The sequence below is a fragment of the Sapajus apella genome, unplaced genomic scaffold, assembly GCF_009761245.1.
Source record: "Sapajus apella isolate SASKATOON/1434 unplaced genomic scaffold, GSC_monkey_1.0 scaffold4, whole genome shotgun sequence".
NCBI classification, from domain to species: domain Eukaryota; kingdom Metazoa; phylum Chordata; class Mammalia; order Primates; family Cebidae; genus Sapajus; species Sapajus apella.
The window spans coordinates 56,132,904-56,151,869 of NW_022436944.1; the positions used below are offsets into that span (position 1 = coordinate 56,132,904).

Sequence of the window (18,966 nt, forward strand, 5' to 3'; positions counted from 1 at the left end):
CAGAGGTCTACTGCAGAGAAAACACTTCCTGGAATAAGACTGCTCAGGACCACTAATATGGCTTGTATCTGGAAATTGGTCAGTGCACCCTAATAATAAAGCTTAACCTATATTCACCAAACTCAGGCTGGCCATGAAATCTGCTCGATCAATTTGAAAAAAACAAATGACAGATTAATCTGTTACTGCTTTAAAATGCAGTATGATGACAGCAAAGCTTTTAGGCATATAGTACAGGAGAGAAAGGAAATATATAGAAGGGGCCAGGCCCAGTAGCTCACACCTGGAATCCCAGCACTTTGGGAGGCCGAGGAGGGCCGATCACCTGAGGTCGAGAGTTTGAGACCAGCCTGACCAACATGGAGAAACCCCAGCTCTACTAAAAATACAAAATTAGCTGGGCATGGTGGCACATGCCTGTAATCCCAGCTACTTGGGAGGCTGAAGCAGGAGAATCACTTAAACCTAGAAGGGGGAGGTTGTGGTGAGCCAAGATAGTGCCATTGCATTCCAGCCTGGGCAACAAGAGCAAAACTCCATCTCAAAAAAAAAAAAAGAAAATATATAGAAGGATTCCTGGGTGGGGCAAAGGCCACAGCCCTCCATGGATCTATCAGCACACATCCTGGCACTTGGCCAAAATGAAGAGTTGTCATCCCTGTGCTGGCCAGGGAAGGAACAGGACAGGAAGGTCTCCTCATCTTGAGGTGACCTGATGTTTCAGAGCACATGGCACGAGCACGGTCACCCTCATCCCATCCTGGTGACAGACACAATGGGAAACCTGCCTGTGCAGTCTGACGAGGGCACCGGTGACAAGGACCCCCCGTCCCCTGGCTCCTAGTCCAACCCCTTACCTTCCAGCACTGGTGCTTGGCGTAGTAATCTCCCTGGGCAATCCACTCTCCAGGAGTTGAGGTCTTAACGAACATGCTATCATCAAAGTCTAAATGAAAAAGAAAAGCGTGGTTGCTTCTCTGGGCTTCCATGCACTTAAAACTGTTGTCATGGGCTGAATTGTGCTCCCCACCACCACCAACCAAGTTCTCTTGTTAAAGTCCTACCTCCCAATACCTCAGAACGTGACTGCATTTGGAGAGAGCCAGGGCCTTTAACGAGGTGACTAGGTTAAAATGAGGCCGTTAGGGTGGGCCCTCATCCAATCGGACTGCTGTCCTTACAGGAAATTGGAACACAGGGAGACCTGAGGGGCAAGACCATGTGAGGACACAGAGTGGCTGTCTCCAAGCCAAGGAAAGAGGCCTCAGAAGAAACCAACCCTGCCAACACCTTGATCTTGGACTTGTAGCCTTGGAGAACTGTGAGAAAATGCATCTCTGTTGTTTAGGCCATCTAGTCTATAGTATTCTGCCATCGCAGCCAGGGCAGACTAAAACCTGTGTGGCCTTTCTAGTATTCATGTAAGATACACTTTAACTTCCCAAACCACATCTGTGAGGGTACTGAAAGGAGGAGGGAGAGGGGAGAAAGGGTGTGCTTTGATTTTTAAGTTTTGGTTGACTTTCCTTTTCTATGGGTACAAATCAGAAGACAGAAATTAAAAATTCCTCCTCAGGGAGGCCGAGGCGGGTGGATCACGAGGTCAAGAGATCGAGACCATCCTGGTCAACATGGTGAAACCCCGTCTCTACTAAAAATACAAAAAATTAGCTGGGCATGGTGGTGCGTGCCTGTAATCCCAGCTACTCAGGAGGCTGAGGCAGGAGAATTGCCTGAACCCAGGAGACAGAGATTGCGGTGAGCCGAGATCGCGCCATTGCACTCCAGCCTGGGTAACAAGAGTGAAACTCCGTCTCAAAAAAAAAAATTCCTCCTCGGAAACCCAAAGTCAAGTAGCTCTTAGCAAGCTCCCAGGCCAGGGCTTTAGCAAGAAAAAAGGTGGCAAAATTTTATTTCTAAATGTGCAAACTTTGCCCTCATCACATTCCTACTGGTGGACAGAGACCACTGCAACGCCCTGCTGTCCATCCCCTGTTATCCTCACTAGCCTGCAGGTGACTACTTCAGCACACCACCCCCGCCACCTGCCTCCCCCAGAGTATCACTGACAATGGGTGACAATCCCTGCAGGTTCTGAGCCACAGCTTCATGAAGCACACAAAATACAGTGAATACCAGGGCAACACTGGCAGCCAAATCATAGCTGAAGGAATCAGAGACACCTTGGCCAAAGGATATTAACCGAGGGAGTGAGGCAGACAGGCCAGATTTGTTTAGAAGGTGCAAACACACGTTAAGCATAACAGCCTGATCCCTCCCTGCTGTCCCTCTGCTGGTGCTGTGTAGCACTGCAGTGATGCCTTCTCAGCATCTTGTTCTGACTCCATATGTACTGTTATGAGTGCCCCAGTGACATTTAATTCCCACAGCAAAAAACCCCATCCCATATTATCTCAAAACAGGGCCAGTGAACTCTGCAGATGCCATGTAAAAGAAACACAATTGCATAGTCACTATACTCAATCCAAGCACAATGGAACAGATGCTCTAAAAGACTTTCTATGTACAATGTAAAATGTGTTATTAAGACTGAACTTTTTCTTGTATTCTTTATGCTACAAAAACATAAAATCATTTGTAATCCATTTTCATTTTGAATTTTCAAATTTAAAAAAAAATCACCTATCTTATATGATCTCTTTTTTTTTTTTTTTTTTTTTTTTGAGATTGGGTCTTGTTCTGTCACCCAGGCTGGAGTGCAGTAGTGTGATCTCGGCTGGCTGCAACCTCCACCTTTCATGTTCAAGCAATTCGCCTGCCTCAGCCTCCCAAGTAGCTGGGACTACAGGTGCGCACCACCACACCTCGCTAATTTTTGTTATTTTTAGTAGAGATGGAGTTTCACCATGTTGGTCAGGCTGGTCTCGAACTCCTGACCTCAGGCGATCCGCCCCAGCCTTGGCCTCCCACAGTGCTGTGATTACAAGCATGAGCCACCGCATCTGGCCACATGATCTCTTACAGTGGGTCCCAGAACATACCTGGGGAATTCAGGGGATGAGCTGCAGGAAGATTGAGAAGGCCCATTACTAGGCCAATCTACTCATTTTCCTTTGGGAGAGAAAGTGGGACCTGAACAAGGTCATGTCATTACACAGATGGAGAGTTTTTATGAGAACCTATGTTTTGTTTTTTAACTCCTAGCCTTTGACTTTTCCCATCACAACAGTCAAGTCTTAGGATAAGAAATCTAATCCTAGTCCCCAACCGAGCCATCAGTAATAACCAGAAATAGCCTCCAAACTGGCTGAGGAGTGCCCAGGAGAAACCTCTCTCCAGCAGCCAAACTCTGCTCCTTGCCCTATACTTACAGAAATTAACAATGGCCTTGAGGAGACAACCTGACAACTAACCCTCAAGAAAGACAACAATGTTCTCCTTCATGAAGGGCTGGTTATGTCTCTTCTGTTATCCTATCAGGAGAACTTCACTTTGTTAGGTAGTCTTTGCAAATTATGAAAAAAAAATACAAAAATTAAAAAAAAAACTGCAAATAGCACAGATACAAAGGTAAAAAGTAAAAGGTGTCCATACCTACTCAATAGCCCCATGCCCACCAGTCTAGCCCCAGAGGCAATCACTATAAACAGTTTTGCATCAGAAATAATAGGTGTATACATGAATTTATATGCATGCTATCTCTCCAAATTCTTGCTATTTAAACCCTTGTTACCCACAATCAGGAACTGAATACAGGTAAGTTTTCTGATTAATTCCTTACTGTCGCAGCTCTTGGTTCTTACTATCTGAACTAAGAGTTCTTACTGTCTGAACTCTTAGTTTCCTTATTTTGTGAAATGCAGAAACCAAACAGATTCAGACAACCTGTTACTCCACAGTAGCTGAACTCCCGCAAGCCCAGTTCTTGATAAATAAACTCAGGAACTGAACTGGGTTTGATGGTTAAAGACACTTCAATAGGTGTTTGTATATTACATAATTACACATGCATAAACATTCTGTTCTGATATATACTAATATACATAAATGGTTTTTATATTTGCATAATATAAAGTTACTTAAAAATTATATCATTCTACCCATATTGTTTTAAATTTTTCTTTCACATAATACATCTTGAACATCTTTCCATATCAGTAAATGACAATCCACCACTTTATTCTTTTTCATGGTTGTATAGTAGTCCTCTGAAAGAAATGCATTTAAACTTTCCCTCATTGGTGAACACTTACATTGTTTTTCGTTTCTTATAATTACAGACAAGGCTGTGATGAGCATACTTAACGCAGATATTTTTGAGATTTTGAACACAAATATCTCAGATATATTCCTAGAAGTGAAACTGTTGGGTCAAAGGTATGTACAATCTTTATTTTTATAGATATTGTTAATCAACTGTACAAATACTCATAGTACTTTGTATTCTCCCAAAAGGGCCTATTTCCTTTAGCCCTGTCCATAATCCCCACTTTTAATGGACAAATAAAAGATCTTCCCTGAAGGCATTAACCTTCCCAGTCCACTACAGCCACACTTTCCCACACAGCTTGGCAAATGAGTAACAACTTTCATTTCTCAGGAGATGGTGCAAAACAAAGAAGGCACTTTCAAAAGCTACACCTTTTATTAGAACGGTTGAAACATGATTCCTCCAACAGTGAGAGTATTTTAACAGGATCTTACCTTTATTTTCATCTGTCTTTACAACTTGGACAAAATCTCTCCTAATGAAATATTTGAACGCGGGAGCCCGTTTCTCTCGGTTTTCATCAAAGATCCAGAGGTTGACCCGAGCCCGCGTGATGGCAGTATACAGCTGCTTCAGCTCTCCGTTGAGGAGCTAAAGATAACATTGAGGACAAAGACGAGGAGCCATTTGTCTATAGCTACAACGTGACACACTTCAATGGGCTTACTCTGATTTTGGAAAAATACAAAAACTAAATTTTAGAGAAGCATAGCACAGCCGAGAGCAAGATGCCAGGAGCTCACTACCGCCACAGCACAGGTAAGTGAGGCTCCAGTGAGGCCATGAGAAACCCCACCCCTTTCCCAGCTAAGCAGGACGTGGGCATGCCATCTGTATAGGACGACTTTTGAATTGGCCATAAGTTTTGGTTTTTTTTTTCTGTTTTTGCTATAATTATTTTAAGTGTTAATTCTGAAAGAATTATAGATTCACTGGAAGTTACAAAGAGTACAGACAGATCCCATGTACTCAGTTTACCCCAATGGTTACCTCTTACACAATCGCTGTGACTTATTTTTAAAAAATTAATCCAGTCATAAGCTTCTATTATAACTATCACTAGGACTGAATTACTCCAAACCTACCCTATGATTGCATGAAAATTTGTGATAGAACAAAGCTGAGTTCAGAGGTGAACTAGAAAGTACAACCCTCCTCCTTCTGCTTCGGACAGTGCCCACCCATCAAGCCCAGCTCTCTACTGAGAAAAAGGGAATTTGCCAAAACTGAGATTCCTGTTCCTCCCTTTCCTATCCTCCATTCCCTGTTGCTGAGGAAAACCAGCCAAGTACAAGCTCCATTTTTCCTCTCATCTTCTCTCCCAGGGCTGTTTACTGGTTCCATGTCAAATATGTGTGTTGACAAATGGCAGAAATTCACCTTGTACATTTCTGGATTCACCATGAGAGATCGACCCTGAGAAGAGCTTGGTTTGTCCAGGGGTACTTCAACCAATGGCCGGTTTTCCTCTCTGGAGTCAGTTGATGTAGGTGTGAATGAGGAAATGATCTTCCATTCCTTATAAGCCTGAACAACAACAAAAAATTGAAGACTAACAGAATATGCTTTTGAACTATACACACAGCCTCCCTGAGCTTTATGGAAAATTAAGCCTCATCGGGGTACCAGGCCTTCAACCTCAGCTTTGAGGAAGAGTCCATCCTGTGATCTTAGAATGGATAGGAGGGAGACTAGCTTGCACAGGCAGAAACCAGGGAAGTTGTGAAAATTCCTCACACGTTAGACCAAGATAGCTAAGAAGCCAGGCACACATGACCACTTCCAGGGAAGAATGCTAAGGGCTCAGGGAGTTATTCTTATTGAAAGAATTTCTACAATCAGCATGGACAGGGGAATCCTCACCCCTTCTCACAACATGGTTAAGAGATGCCACTTAGGGTCAGCAGTTAAGACACATACCGCAGAATGTTCTAACTAAATTATTTAACTGAAGAGGAAGAAAATCCAGGGCTATGGTGTGCAAGGTAGACTCAGATTGGACAGAACAAATTTGTATCTCAGTTCTTCCATTTATTAATTTTGCAAACTTGGACACATTGTTTATTCTCCTGCTCTACAAAATGAGGAGACTACTACCCAACTTTGTTGGGAAAATAAAAACAGATAATCAGTGTCAAATGTCTAGCACGACGTTTAATAGTTGATATTTTACCCATTTTTTTTTCCTTTACCAAAACCCTAAAACCAAAGTGACTACGAGACCAGGGTTTCGTAAATTTTTTCCTGAAAGTGTCAAATAATAAATACGTCTCTCACTGCAGGGTACACGCTCTCTCCTGCAACTGCTCAACTCTGCCGTTCTGGTGCTAAAGCAGCCAGTCGACAAGTAAGCAGAGTGTGTCCTGTTCCAACAGAACTTTATTTGTGAGCACTGAATCGAATTTCATATAACTTTTATATGCCATAAAATAGTATTCTCCTTTGGGTTTTTTTCCGACCATTTAAAAATGTAAAAACCATTCTTGCCCACAGGCCATAAAAAACCACCAGCAGGCTGGATTTGGCCAGCAGGGTGTCATTTGCAGATCCCAGTAAAACTGAAGTGCCCAGATTACATGCAGAATTTAGAATTCAAAATTCTTAAGAAACTTCATATTTCATACTTTCCCATGTCTTGTGAGAGTAGCTAGTTAACTCTCATAGCCTTTACTTTCCTTTTTATAAAACTTGCCATCTATGTAACTTTTAAAGCATGCTGAAAACGTTAAGTGGATAGAATTTATTACCTGCCTTAAGTTACTCCAACACCTGAACTACGTAAACGAGGTTAAATGCCTTAAACACCGTCTGTTAAATAGGAATGGTGATGCTACTAATCAATTATAGTACCAACCACCATGTTCTGAAACATAAAATCATTTAAGTAGTTGGAAGGTTTAAAACCGTCTTCAGGACATATTTGTGACTGTCCTCTTTGTGAAGCTCTGTAGACAACGAAATTGTCTGCCAAGGAAAGCAGGCAGAAGACACCAGCGCTTGACATTTGAGAGGATCCTCCTGGCAGGCAGCACGAGGTACAGACTGGCTAACCTTGAACGGGCTAGGGAAGCACAGGGTATTTTAAAACTGCTGGAAGAGAAGCAAAAGCTGCTGAGATGGCACATGACTGACCTGTTTCATGAATCAAACATATTGTATTTCCAAGGTGAGGCCTTTTAGGAGTGCGCTCATGTACCTGTAGCAAGGATACAGGCCTACAGCATTTGTGGGAATAAAAGCAGCAAAATTTAAAAGTCTTCCAGTTTCTTCTCTTGGGACCATCGATCGTGAAGGAAAAGGCTTAGATCTTACTAGCAAGCCTACCTTTAGGGGTCTATTCTCTAGGTCAATTAGACAATCCATAAAGGTTGTGGTTGTCAAAGTCCCTCCTGTCCCACTGACACGGGTATGAAAGAAAGGAGGTCCCACTGGGGCAAGGTATAAATGGCAGTCACCCTTCTAAGTCCCCACAGAAGGACAGTTTGAGGGTGACTTGACCGGAAGAATGACTTCCTCTTCCCCAAAAAGAAGAAAACGTCCTACAAAAAGCTTTGGGGTAACTGTTCCATGGCCCCTTCCACATCTCAGGGGATGGCTCTGGTGACCATGTGGTTCAACAGACAGCAATAAACCCTCTAGAGAGAAGACTCACAAACCAGGCCAGCAAGCACCACACCCCTCAACCCACTCACACATATAACCCCAGATAACAGCTGCTTCAAGGAGGGTGCTCGCCAGAAACATAAATGAGACGGAAGAAGAGGTCAAGGAGAGACAGGAGCTCTCCACAGTTCCCCAGGTTCAAATAGCAATCACTGTTCAGCAGCCTTCAGTTACCTCGAAATAAACCCCTTGTAAGCAGCCAGACCACAGGAGCTGTGGAGATGCGTGACCTGCCTTTCATATCCTTTTATGAAAGCATTTCCTCTCATCTGCTGACTGACTGCCTTTGGCCTGGAGGTTATAAATGATAAACTCAGAATGTGCTTTGAGCCACGGAATGAAAGGTCACATTAACACTGGAAAGAACCCCAACAAAAGTATTTTCCAAAGTCTTACTGTGTACACAGGATGAAGTGGATGTGAACAAGATTCCGTTTGGGATTGTTTTAATTTCAGGCAACTCCCTGAGCCACTGGTGGGAGCACAGGGTCAAGATACCCAAGCCTTCACCACTTTCAGGTTCAGCATAAGACACTTAACTGGATTTTTCTTTCACAAATAGAGCCAACCACAAGTCACAGATCATGAAGTCCAGAACTCCTTGAGCTTCTTACTGGCACAAGCATAGAACTGGTACTTATTAAAGGACAGAAACAACAAAGTCTTACCCTTCCTCTTTTAGGAGAGCCTCAGTCCAACCATGACCGATGGATGTATTATTAGAAAAAAAAAGTTAGTCCTCAAAGGTAAAAATGATTCCAGGGTTAATGAGTGTGCATCTGATTTTATTAGCAAAATTTAATAGAAAAGGAACGTACATAAGGAATCGCAATGATATACTAATTGTGGAAGGTTCTGGAATTCAATTCACATGTGAGGCTTAAAAAGAAGGAAAATGAAAGAGATTTAGAACTCAAAGCATCTGAGTTCATCTCTGGGCTCTGCCATCTACGTTACGACTATGAGAAATTTACTTAGTGACTTTCTGCTTTCTCTACAGATAAAGGTGACTCATGTTTCTAATCTCACAACTTTAGGAGGCCATGGCGGGAGGATCACTTAAGGCCAGGAGTTTAAGACCAGCCTGGGCAACACAGCAAGACCGAATCTCTATAAAAATAAAAATAAATTTAAAAAAAAGAATGAGAATAATAAAAATACCTATAACTTCAGAGCATTGGTGGAGTTAGACAATGAATTCCAAAAGTACTCTGTAAACAGCAAAGCACCCAGAGCAATAGTATAATAGTTGTGCTGTTAAGGCAAGATAACATTTTAAAAATGGTGAGAAAAAAAGGAAGGACTCTATCTAAAGGGTCAGTTCTCAGGAAGATTTTTCAAGTGCTAAAGCCAACACTTTAGCCAACACTTTAGTCAAGTGTTCTTGACTTGGTATACATCGCCCCTTCAAGCATGCATCATGTGCAATGGAAGTCTGCAACGAGGACTGGGAAACAAGCCAGCTAAGTCCCCAAAGAAGACCCCACAGTATAGCTGGCAGCCAGTCTAAGTCTGCACCAAAAGACGGTGGAAAAGAGAAAACAGTGGCTAGAAAACCCAGGACAATGGCCACGAGTTGGTGGATCTACCCGTCATGAACTAAGCTTGGGGAGAAAAACCCACGAGGACTCAGGAGCCAAGTGAAAGCAGCGGACCAATACAGAGGTCACTGGGGGTCAATCTGGGGACTCTTTGGCTGCCATCATCTACATGGGCTGCAAGCAGTGGTAGTGAAGCCATGCTAGAGAGGTCTCCCATGCAAGGAAGCTGTTCTTATCCCCCACATTACCTGATCCAGAGGGCAGGAACCAAGCCTCATTTGTCTTCCTGGAACTGTCTCTATCTATGAACTGACCTTACACAGTTCTGTCATCACAGGGTGGACAATGCTAACCTTGGCTTCATCTGTAAGGCTCTCCTTAGAGCTTGCTCCAACTTGGGCATCCCTGGGAGCTAAGGATAACAGTGGCTAATGAGAACTGGACACTGGCACTTGGGTACTAGACAGCCAAAGAAGGGCAAGGCATAGGGGGAACCAGCCCGTGACACACTGTGAAACAACCCACAGCTAATGTCAAAACCCACATCTAAACACACAGAACCTCACACTGAATGAATGATGCTCCAAAATACAAACAGGAGCCTGTAATAAACTCTCTTCCCCAGAATGAAGGTCAGCTCACACAAATACATTCACTGTGTGAAAAGAATTCAGCGTGACATACCTCAGAATCAGTAAAAAAGTTGTAAAGGAGGACATCATCAAATTCTAAGCCTTTTGCTTCATAAATTGTTAGCACAAGTGCTAACCCCAGCTCTTCTGGAATTTTCTCCTTTGCTGTTTCATTGGCCACAAGGATTACCTGCAGAAAAACAAAAGAACATCAAAGTCTACAGAGAAAAACCTGGTAAGGCTCAGTCTATTTCTATGGGAGGTAGGTAATGTCTTTAAAGAGAAATGGCCAGCATAAACGTGGTCGGGCAGGCCAGGGGGAAGATTCAAACACTTGGCCACTCGGCCATCTCTGGGACTCACCCATTGTGGGACAGGGACTATTTTGAATTCTACCTTGTGGAATAATTTAGCCTCTCAAAGCTTTTTTCAATTGCAAACTGCCTTTTATTTCAAAACATAAAATCCCAAGCAGCTCACCTGGTGGGCTCCAAATTCAATGGGCTGAGTTTTCCTTTTATTCCCTCGTAGCAAAATTGCCAAGTCGCTTACACTACAAGACTCCAGAACCGTTGGCTTCGGACCGTCAAAGAGGCCAGTATCCCTTGGAAGGCGATCAAAAGACTCTGGGAAATAGAACTGAAGTAAATCCACCACTCCAGAGGCCAGATTGAGGATTCCTGGAATAAAACAGAAAACACAAGTTGGATAATGAACAACATGACTGAGTGTTTTGGTTATCTAGGGTGGGGCACGTGCTTTTCTTGAGAAGCAGATGTGGCCCCTACAGTATGTATAATTGCACGCCTGTGTCCAGTTCCCATTTGATTACCGCTGCAGCCCTGGGCTCTCTGGGTACAGTGGGTAAAGGCAGAGACATGTTGCTGTGCTCAGAGAGTTTTGTGGGATCTCATTCCCAGCCTATATTCATATTCAAGAAAATTACCTCATAAAGAGTCAAGGCAAAAATGTAATATAAACAATGAGAGCTGTTGGAATGCTCACAAAAGGGGCTGGTATAGACTTTGGTAAGAAAACCAGAATTACCTTGTCCTCTCTCATTGGTGCTTACAGAGCTGGTAGCACCATCACCATGGTAACAAGAGTGCTGCATGTCAGCTAAGGACAGCAGTCAAGGCCTCCCGCACCCTTTTCCACTAGGTTTATACCCAGTCAAGAGAGGATTACGCTAAGAAATGTCAGAGGAAGGGAGAGGATTTTCCAAAGAGCTTTATTCCTGGGTCCCATTTCTCTTCTAATATCTGAAGTGACATTAATAGTGACATTGAATGAATGCCTATCATACAGCAGGCACCTTTATAAAAGTCATCCCATTTAATCCTCACCACAATGCAGTGAGACAGATGAGACAATCGCACTTTTACAAATAGGAACTCTGAGTTCTGAGCAGCTAATAAATACCTCCAAGTGACAGGATTTGAATATAGATCTTCCTGGTCTCTCCGTTATTCTTAAAGGCCACATGCCCTTTACGAACGCCAGATAGATGTGATTATCTAGGTAGAACATCATTAAATGGGCATATGTATCTCCATTGCTATTACCAAATAATGAAAGGAAAATTTGGCTATCCAATACTACTGTCATTAAAAGTATACAATATAAAGGAATAAACCTAAGTGGAAACTGCTAAATCTAAGCAAATAAGCTTTCACTGTGGTTTCCTTCCCATTAGGAGTTAGTAGGGGCCAAAGATCTATCTTCATTAACAAGAGAATCAGAAAAGGGCACAAAAATTGCTGTGGAATCCACTTAAACGGCCTTCTAGGGAACTAGACAAGTAATTTTTGATATAACCATTAATCAGACTCAAAGAATAAAAGATCCTTCAACCAAAGAAAGGAATAAAGAGCTGATACAGACTATACATGGATAAACCTTGAAGGCGTGAAGCTGAGTGAAAGAAACCATACACAAAAGGCCACATATTATATGATCCGCCAACATGAAATGTCCGCAATAGGCAAATCCATAGAAACAGAAAGATGAGTTGTCGCCATGGAGTGGGAGGAGAAGACACAATGAGTAGTAACTACTGTGGTTATGGGTTTTGGGGGAGGGTTAATTTCTGAAAATGTTCTGGAATTAGATGATGGTGATAGTTGCACAATCTTGTGAAGACATTAAACAACACTAAATTGCACATTTCAAATGGGTGCCTTTTATGCTATGTGAACCTCAATGAATGCACTAGAACTCCACATTACAAACATTCAGGATCTCAACAACAGGCCAGGTGTGGTAGCTCATGCCTGTAATCCCAGCACTTTGGAAGGCTGAGGTGGGTGGATCACCTGAGGTCAGGAGTGTTCAAGACCAGCCTGACCTACATGGTGAAACCCTGTCTCTACTAAAAATACAAAATTAGCTGGGCGTGGTGGCAGGCGCCTGTAATCCCAGCTACTCGGGAGGCTGAGGCAGGAGAATCACTTAAACCCAGGAGGTGGAGGTTGCAGTGAGCCAAGGTGGCACCACTGCACTCCAGCCTGGGTGACAGAGCAAAACTCCATCTCAAAAAAAAAGAAATCTCGACAACATAACATTAGATAAAAATACTCAGTTGCAGAAAGACATGTCCAGCCTGATCCCATTAAAGTCTTTAAACATGTAAACTAATACTCCATATTGTCCACTGATATTTGTAGGCCAAAGGAGGCAAATTTGTTAGTATCTATAAACCATAAAGGAAATATCCTGGCATTGGTATCCTGTTATTTAAACTTGTGTGCCTCAGTTTCTCCTTTGTAAAATGGGACTGATGCTTCCTTTGCAATGGTGTTCTGAAGATTAATGGGACTGATGCTTCCCTTGCAGTGGTGCTATGAAGATTAAGCATGCGTACTAAACGTAAACTGTTTACCATTGTGCCTGGCACAGAGAGGGTACAAAACTAAGACACAAATTAAAAACACCTGAGTGTGGCTGGGCACGGTGGCTCACGCCTGCAATCCCAGCACTTTGGGAGGCTGAGGCAGGTGGATCACCTGAGGTCAGGAGTTTGAGACCAGCCTGGCCAAGATGGTGAAACCCTCATCTCTAACAACATAATACAAAAAAGAACCTTAGTCGGGTGTAGTGGCAGGTGCCTATAATCCCAGCTACTCGGGAGGCTGAGGCAGGAGAATCACTTCAACCTGGGAGGCAGAGGTTGCCGTGAGCCGAAATCACACCACTGCACTCCAGCCTGGGCAACAGAGCAAGACTCCATCTTTAAAAAAAAAACACCAAGTGTGTGTTAACTTCCACTGCCTAGCACCCTCCCTGTTTTTTTTTTTTTTTTTGCTTCTCTTTGGGAGAAAACCAGCTTCATGAATTAATGACTTATAACTGGTATATTACTTTATATAAAATGAGCAGGTACTTCCAAAGTGCTTTAACAAAAGCTGTCCAACAGTTTAAATGTTCCCTCTGAAATATATTCATATTATGGCAAACTTCTTGAGATAAAATTACTGAAAGGTCAGTTGCCACCCAACCACAGCTTAGATTATCAACTTAAGCAGGAGCAGTGGCCAAAATCAGACCATCTCTTGTCCATGAGCATATTTACTAATAAATTCCAAAATATTCCCCTTCCTTCGGCTGTAAAAAACCAGCAAGAGCCAGTCTGCAGCTTCAAAGGCAGCCCCAAGTCTGTGCCCGAGCACCTGCAGTTGGCAAGCCCACGGCCTAGACTCACCCGAGTGGGACCTGTAATTCTGGTACAGCTGGTGGATCTTCTTGGGCTTCCGGACGGCACACTGCTTGCCGGCGGTGTTTTTGCTGGCATAGTGGAACAGAGAGCGCAGATCGCTGAAGCGGAAGGCCACGCCCTTCATGATGCTCTGCGCCGTGTCCCCCGTGAGGAACATAGCGTTGGGGTCGTTGATGCATTTCATCAGCAGTGCCAGCTCGGCCTGGGTAAAATCTTGAATCTCATCACCATAGAGCTCGTGGATGGACCATGGAAGCACCCTCAGCTTCGACAGCCTCCGGGATATGTTGTACAGAACATCCTCTTCATCGAAATAACCTTTCTGGGACCTGATTTGCTGATACAGACAGAAGAGGCTGTAGATCTCACTCCGATCTTCCTTGAAATTGGGGGACCGCTTCCTCCCTAATTTCTTATATGCTTCTTCAGTGAGTCTCCCATAGGGACAGCTGAGGGCCTCAAAAGAGCCCTTTAGAAAAGATTTTATTTCTTTCCAAATCAGTGCGGGGTTGTAAGTGGTCTTCCCTTTGGTCATCTTGGGCCATATTTCATTTTTGAACACCTCAAATGTCACATACACCCGGGGGTCACTGTCACCTGTACGCATTTCCACAGCTCTATCCTCCTCACTGTAGTCCCCATCCACCTCAGCCTCCTCCTCATCCTCTTGCCAGTTGGGGATGGTCAACTCTTCCTGTGTGGACCAGCCTATGATGGTTCTTTTCAAGCTTCCATCTTCGTTTCTCAGAAAAAATGGTTTGGGCAGAGACGCATCAAGCAGGAGAAGCAGCTGCTTGGAAGTGACAAAGAGAGGAAAGTTCTCGTCCTTCAGGTCCTGGAGTTTGTGAATGTTGGGGTCCAGCGGTTTGTAATGACTGGTGGCCTTGGTGGACTTGGAAAGCTCAATGAAATTCCTTTGTACCTCCTGGCACAGGACGTGGTTCTTGGTCACAAAGATCTGATGCAGATGCTCCAGCTGGTGAGGATCTTCTGGTGCACACGCTTCTGCGGCTTGGCCGTCCCCTGCTGGCTCCACACAGGCTCCCCCTGTGCAGGCTTCGTCCTCCTGCTCATCTATGCTGTCAACTGTTTCCACTTCGATAGAACCTTCCTCTTCCTCGTCCTCTTCCTCCTCCTCTTCCTCCCCACCTGGACCCTCTTTTCCCAGTTCTACTTCCAACCGTCTCTTCAGCCAGATCTGTTTGGCCAGCAACGGGCTCCCTGCCTGCTCAGCTTTTTCCCAGTAAACGTGGAATTTCTTCCACAGTCTGTACAAGCAGCAGGTGGTCTTCCCCGTGCCACTTCGCCCAATAAGGATGATGGGCTCCAGTGGCCTGGGGTTGAGGTCGATCACCGCGTACTCAAGCTCACCCACCCGGAAGGGGTACTCCACCGTGGCTGTCGTGTCATTGAGGATGTTAAAAGCCATGTTGGTGCTGAAGCTGTGGAACTTCATGATGTTATATTCTGTCTCCACTGAACTGGCTGGGGGGAAGTACTCAGGATTGACATGCTCCTTGCCCTTCTCAGCCTCCGTGTCCTCCACATAGCAGCGAGGTATACGCTTTTGAATTTTCATGTTAGCTGACACTTGGGCTTTATTGATACCCTTCAGCTTCTTCCTCAGGACACAGGACAAGCCCCGGTTGTAGGCACTACAGATGGCCTTGATGGAATCGGCCAGTTTACCATGATCTAAGACAATGTCCCAAATACGGATGATTTCTGTGTAGATCCGCCCTGATTTCTCCATGGCACACGTGTTCTGCTCTGTGGCAATGATCTTCTCAGGGCTCTCACTGCATCGAGGGGAGAAGTCAATGGCAAGCTCCCACAGCATCCGGGCTCCTTTGTCCAGCTTGGCTTCGAAGAGCTGGATGCTTGCTTTCAGGTGCTTCAGTCGCTTCTGCAGGCCTTGGGTCCACTCGCCATTCCCCAGCTGCTGGATGGCAAGGATGACTTTCTTCTTGATGACCTTAGACATGACCTTACTAGACAGCTTCTTCAGGATTTCTGAAGTGCACTCAATCTCCCAGGTCATGTTATCAAAGTCCTGGAGGCAGGCCTCCATCTCCTGTGAGCACCAGTCATCCTGATCGTCACTGCCCTCCTTCCCTCTGTTATCAGCAGGTACAAGCTGCAAGGCCTCAGGGCCCACCTGAGCATGTCCTTCCCCTGCCTCACTACAGTCAGGGACCCCTGCACCCAGAGTCGGCTGCAGCTCATCTTTCTTTCCTTCCTTGCCAGCTACTGCCTCCAGAGGCTCAGAGCTCTGAGGACAGTCCTCTGCGAGAGATGGATCCACTTCAATCTGCTGAATCAAATCTGTGATGTCCTGCATAAGGCGGTCTCTCAGAGAGCGTGTCCTGAGAGCTCCAGGCTCTTCCCTGGTCACCTGGGTATCTGGGAGAGTCTCCCAGCTGTCAGGGACTGCACTTCCTTCAGACAGGGTTCTGGCAGTGGTACCACATGGCAGTGACTTGAATGAACCCTGGGACTTGGGCTGGGACGTGTGACCAGGAGCAGTGGACCTTGAGGGCTTCCCCAAGTGGGTAGCAGAGTCCTGCCGGCTCCTCCGCCTGTTCTCCATGAGAGCTTTGTTCCAGGCCAAGAGCAGAGGGTCGTTCTTCTTAATCCGGTGCCGTGCGTCTTTGCCCTCTTTGTTCTTCAGGTTGAAGTTGATGTCAAACTTCGCGAGCAGGTCTAACAGCTTCTTCATGCGCTTTAGCATGCCCTTCTGGAAAAGGATGTGCATCAGCGTGTTCCCGTCACCGTCCTGGACGTTGGGGTTGAGGTAGTTGAATTCGGTGGGGTTGGACCGAAACAGATCCAACAGATGGTTGAGGAAGCTGAAGCCAATGTCAGCTGAAAGACACAAGCGAAACCCTGTGAGCACTGAGCCACTCTTCTCGGGGGACAGCAGACCCTGGAGTTTGAGAGTGATGCCAGCCAGGGGCATCTCAGAACACTGAACTCCCCCAAATATCTGACATCCATTAAAGAACTCAGGTTCTCAACCCATGGTGATTTATTCCCCAAGGGACGTTTGGTAATTAGTCTAGAGACATTTTTTATTGTCACAACCAGGGGACTGTCACTGGCAGCTAGTAGGTGGAGGTCAGAGATGGTGCTAAATATCCTCCAAACCATAGGACAGTGTCTTACAACAAAGAATTATCCAGCCCAAACATCATGGTTATTCCTGAAATAACTGTATACGATTCTAGCAACATCCTTCATATGAGGACCCTTGAAAATGGTATAAATAAATGGAAAGTACTTTCAGCTACTAACAGGCAACTCTGGAACTTAAGAATCCTCCATCAACCCACCCTGACCATTCACCATGACTGTCACTTCTTCCCACATGCTACAGGAGTGAGGGGCCAGGTGACTTGGATAGGCCTGGTCAAGAAAAGGGCTTTTTTTTTTTAGCTCTCTAGTTTTCACAAAAGGAAAGACCAGAAAACATAGCATCGGTTCTAATATCCAGCCACTTCCTCCTCAAGGAAAAGGCTGCTTAAAAGACAAGGGCTTACCTTTGATCTCTAGAAAGATGTGGAGTGCCGCATGCAAAGGCGTGTCACCTTCCGTGAGAGAAATAGCACGGGGGTCTGCGCCCTTGGTCAAGAGAAGGAAAGCCAATTCGAAGTCCTCATGTTTCAGGCACGTGACAAGTGGCTTCTCCTGGCTCTCCTGAAGACCATCGGGCAAGGCTGGGAGGGGCAGAAGGAAGAGCAACATGAGCAAGCACAGCCTGGCTCACCTGATGAGAGAGGGACCGCTTCCGTTAGTTATTCAGCGGCAAGGGAGGAGCTAACGCTTACGTAACTTCCAAGATCCTCCCACCAGCGCCCATTCTGCAAGGCAAAGGCTTCCCCCAGTAGCCTCGCCCCTGCCTCCTCTCCACCTCCCCACCACAGGAGCATAGTTCCACCATTCCCACTGTCCTGGCATGAGGACTGAAAGCCAACACTTGGTTATTTCAGGTAATACCATGCCTGAGACAGTCACTGTGAGGACCCTTTCTACATCCCTTGCTATTTTTTTTTTTAATTATGATTATACTTTAAGTTCTGGGGTACATGTGCAGAACATGCAGATTTGTTACCTAGGTATACATGTGGCATGGTGGTTTGCTGCACCCATCAACCTGTCACATACATTAGGTATTTCTCCTAATGCTACCCCTGCCCTGGTAGCCCACCCCCCAACAGACCCCGGTGTGTGATGTTCCCCTCCTGTATCCACGTGTTCTCACTGTTCAACTCCCACTTATGAGTGAGAACACGCTACATCACTTGCTTCTGAGCTCTTATTCTCAACTGCCATCTTCCCTGACATCTCTCCACCCCAAATCACCTTCTTTTTAGCTCAGTCCACACAGTCCCTCTGCATGGAAGTTACCCAACCTCCACCAGAAGGCAGGCCCCGCACTGTGGATCTGCAGTCTCCTACACACGCTTCCAGCAGCTGTGCACTCACCTCTGCGGACTTGGCTCCTAGCACCTGATCCTGAGACGTGCTCTAAAAGTGCTTGCTGAATCAAGGAATCAAACAGGAATTCCATGACAGCCGTGGTTTCCAGACAAAGAAAGTCACACTCCACTTAAGGAAGGGTTTAAAGAAATAAATTGCAGAAGCGACCCCATCTACCTCCTGAAAGCTGTGGACAGAGCCAACACCTAAAGGCTTTGCACAGTGTGTGGCACTTTGAGGGCTAAGGATCAATGTGCTATTGATAACAATATGTCTGATGTGTTACTGTTATCTCTTACATATTATGCGTTATTGGTAACATAATCTCTTTTCCCATGAAAGACATTGCCTCTTATAGCACAAAACAAGCAGAAAACTACATAGCCAAGGTACTCTTCTAAAAGCCTGCACACATTAACTCATTTAATATTCAAAACAGCCCTAAGAAAGGGGGCCTATTTATTCCCATTTTACCAATGAGGAGATGAAGACATAAACAGCCTGCCCAAGGCCACACAGCTAGTAGTGGCATTTCTGGGGCTGTGAGGGGCAGGGGTGGGAGGATTTTGGTGTTTCTAAATCAGTTTGGAAATAAAACCCAATTCAGCAAGATGTCTCCACACTCCAGACACACACCCAGCCATGCGTGACAGTTCTGATTAAAGCAGCAGATGCTTCCACCCACAATTACTTGACCGTTTCTTT

At 45.1% G+C, this 18,966-nt stretch overlaps 1 protein-coding gene across 3 annotated transcripts in view; it reads right to left on the bottom strand.

The window, feature by feature from the left end:
* The window catches only part of TRANK1 (tetratricopeptide repeat and ankyrin repeat containing 1), a 123,145-nt gene that overhangs the window by 15,578 nt on the left and 88,601 nt on the right, over window positions 1-18,966 (bottom strand). For all 3 annotated transcript variants that reach the window (XM_032269764.1, XM_032269772.1, XM_032269778.1), the window contains 7 exons: window positions 17,322-17,498; window positions 13,768-16,647; window positions 10,548-10,747; window positions 10,120-10,257; window positions 5,612-5,758; window positions 4,666-4,822; window positions 858-946 (listed from right to left, as the gene is read on the bottom strand). In XM_032269764.1, coding sequence (XP_032125655.1) covers window positions 858-946; window positions 4,666-4,822; window positions 5,612-5,758; window positions 10,120-10,257; window positions 10,548-10,747; window positions 13,768-16,647; window positions 17,322-17,498 — 3,788 coding nt within the window. The remainder of the gene's footprint in view (window positions 1-857; window positions 947-4,665; window positions 4,823-5,611; window positions 5,759-10,119; window positions 10,258-10,547; window positions 10,748-13,767; window positions 16,648-17,321; window positions 17,499-18,966) is intronic.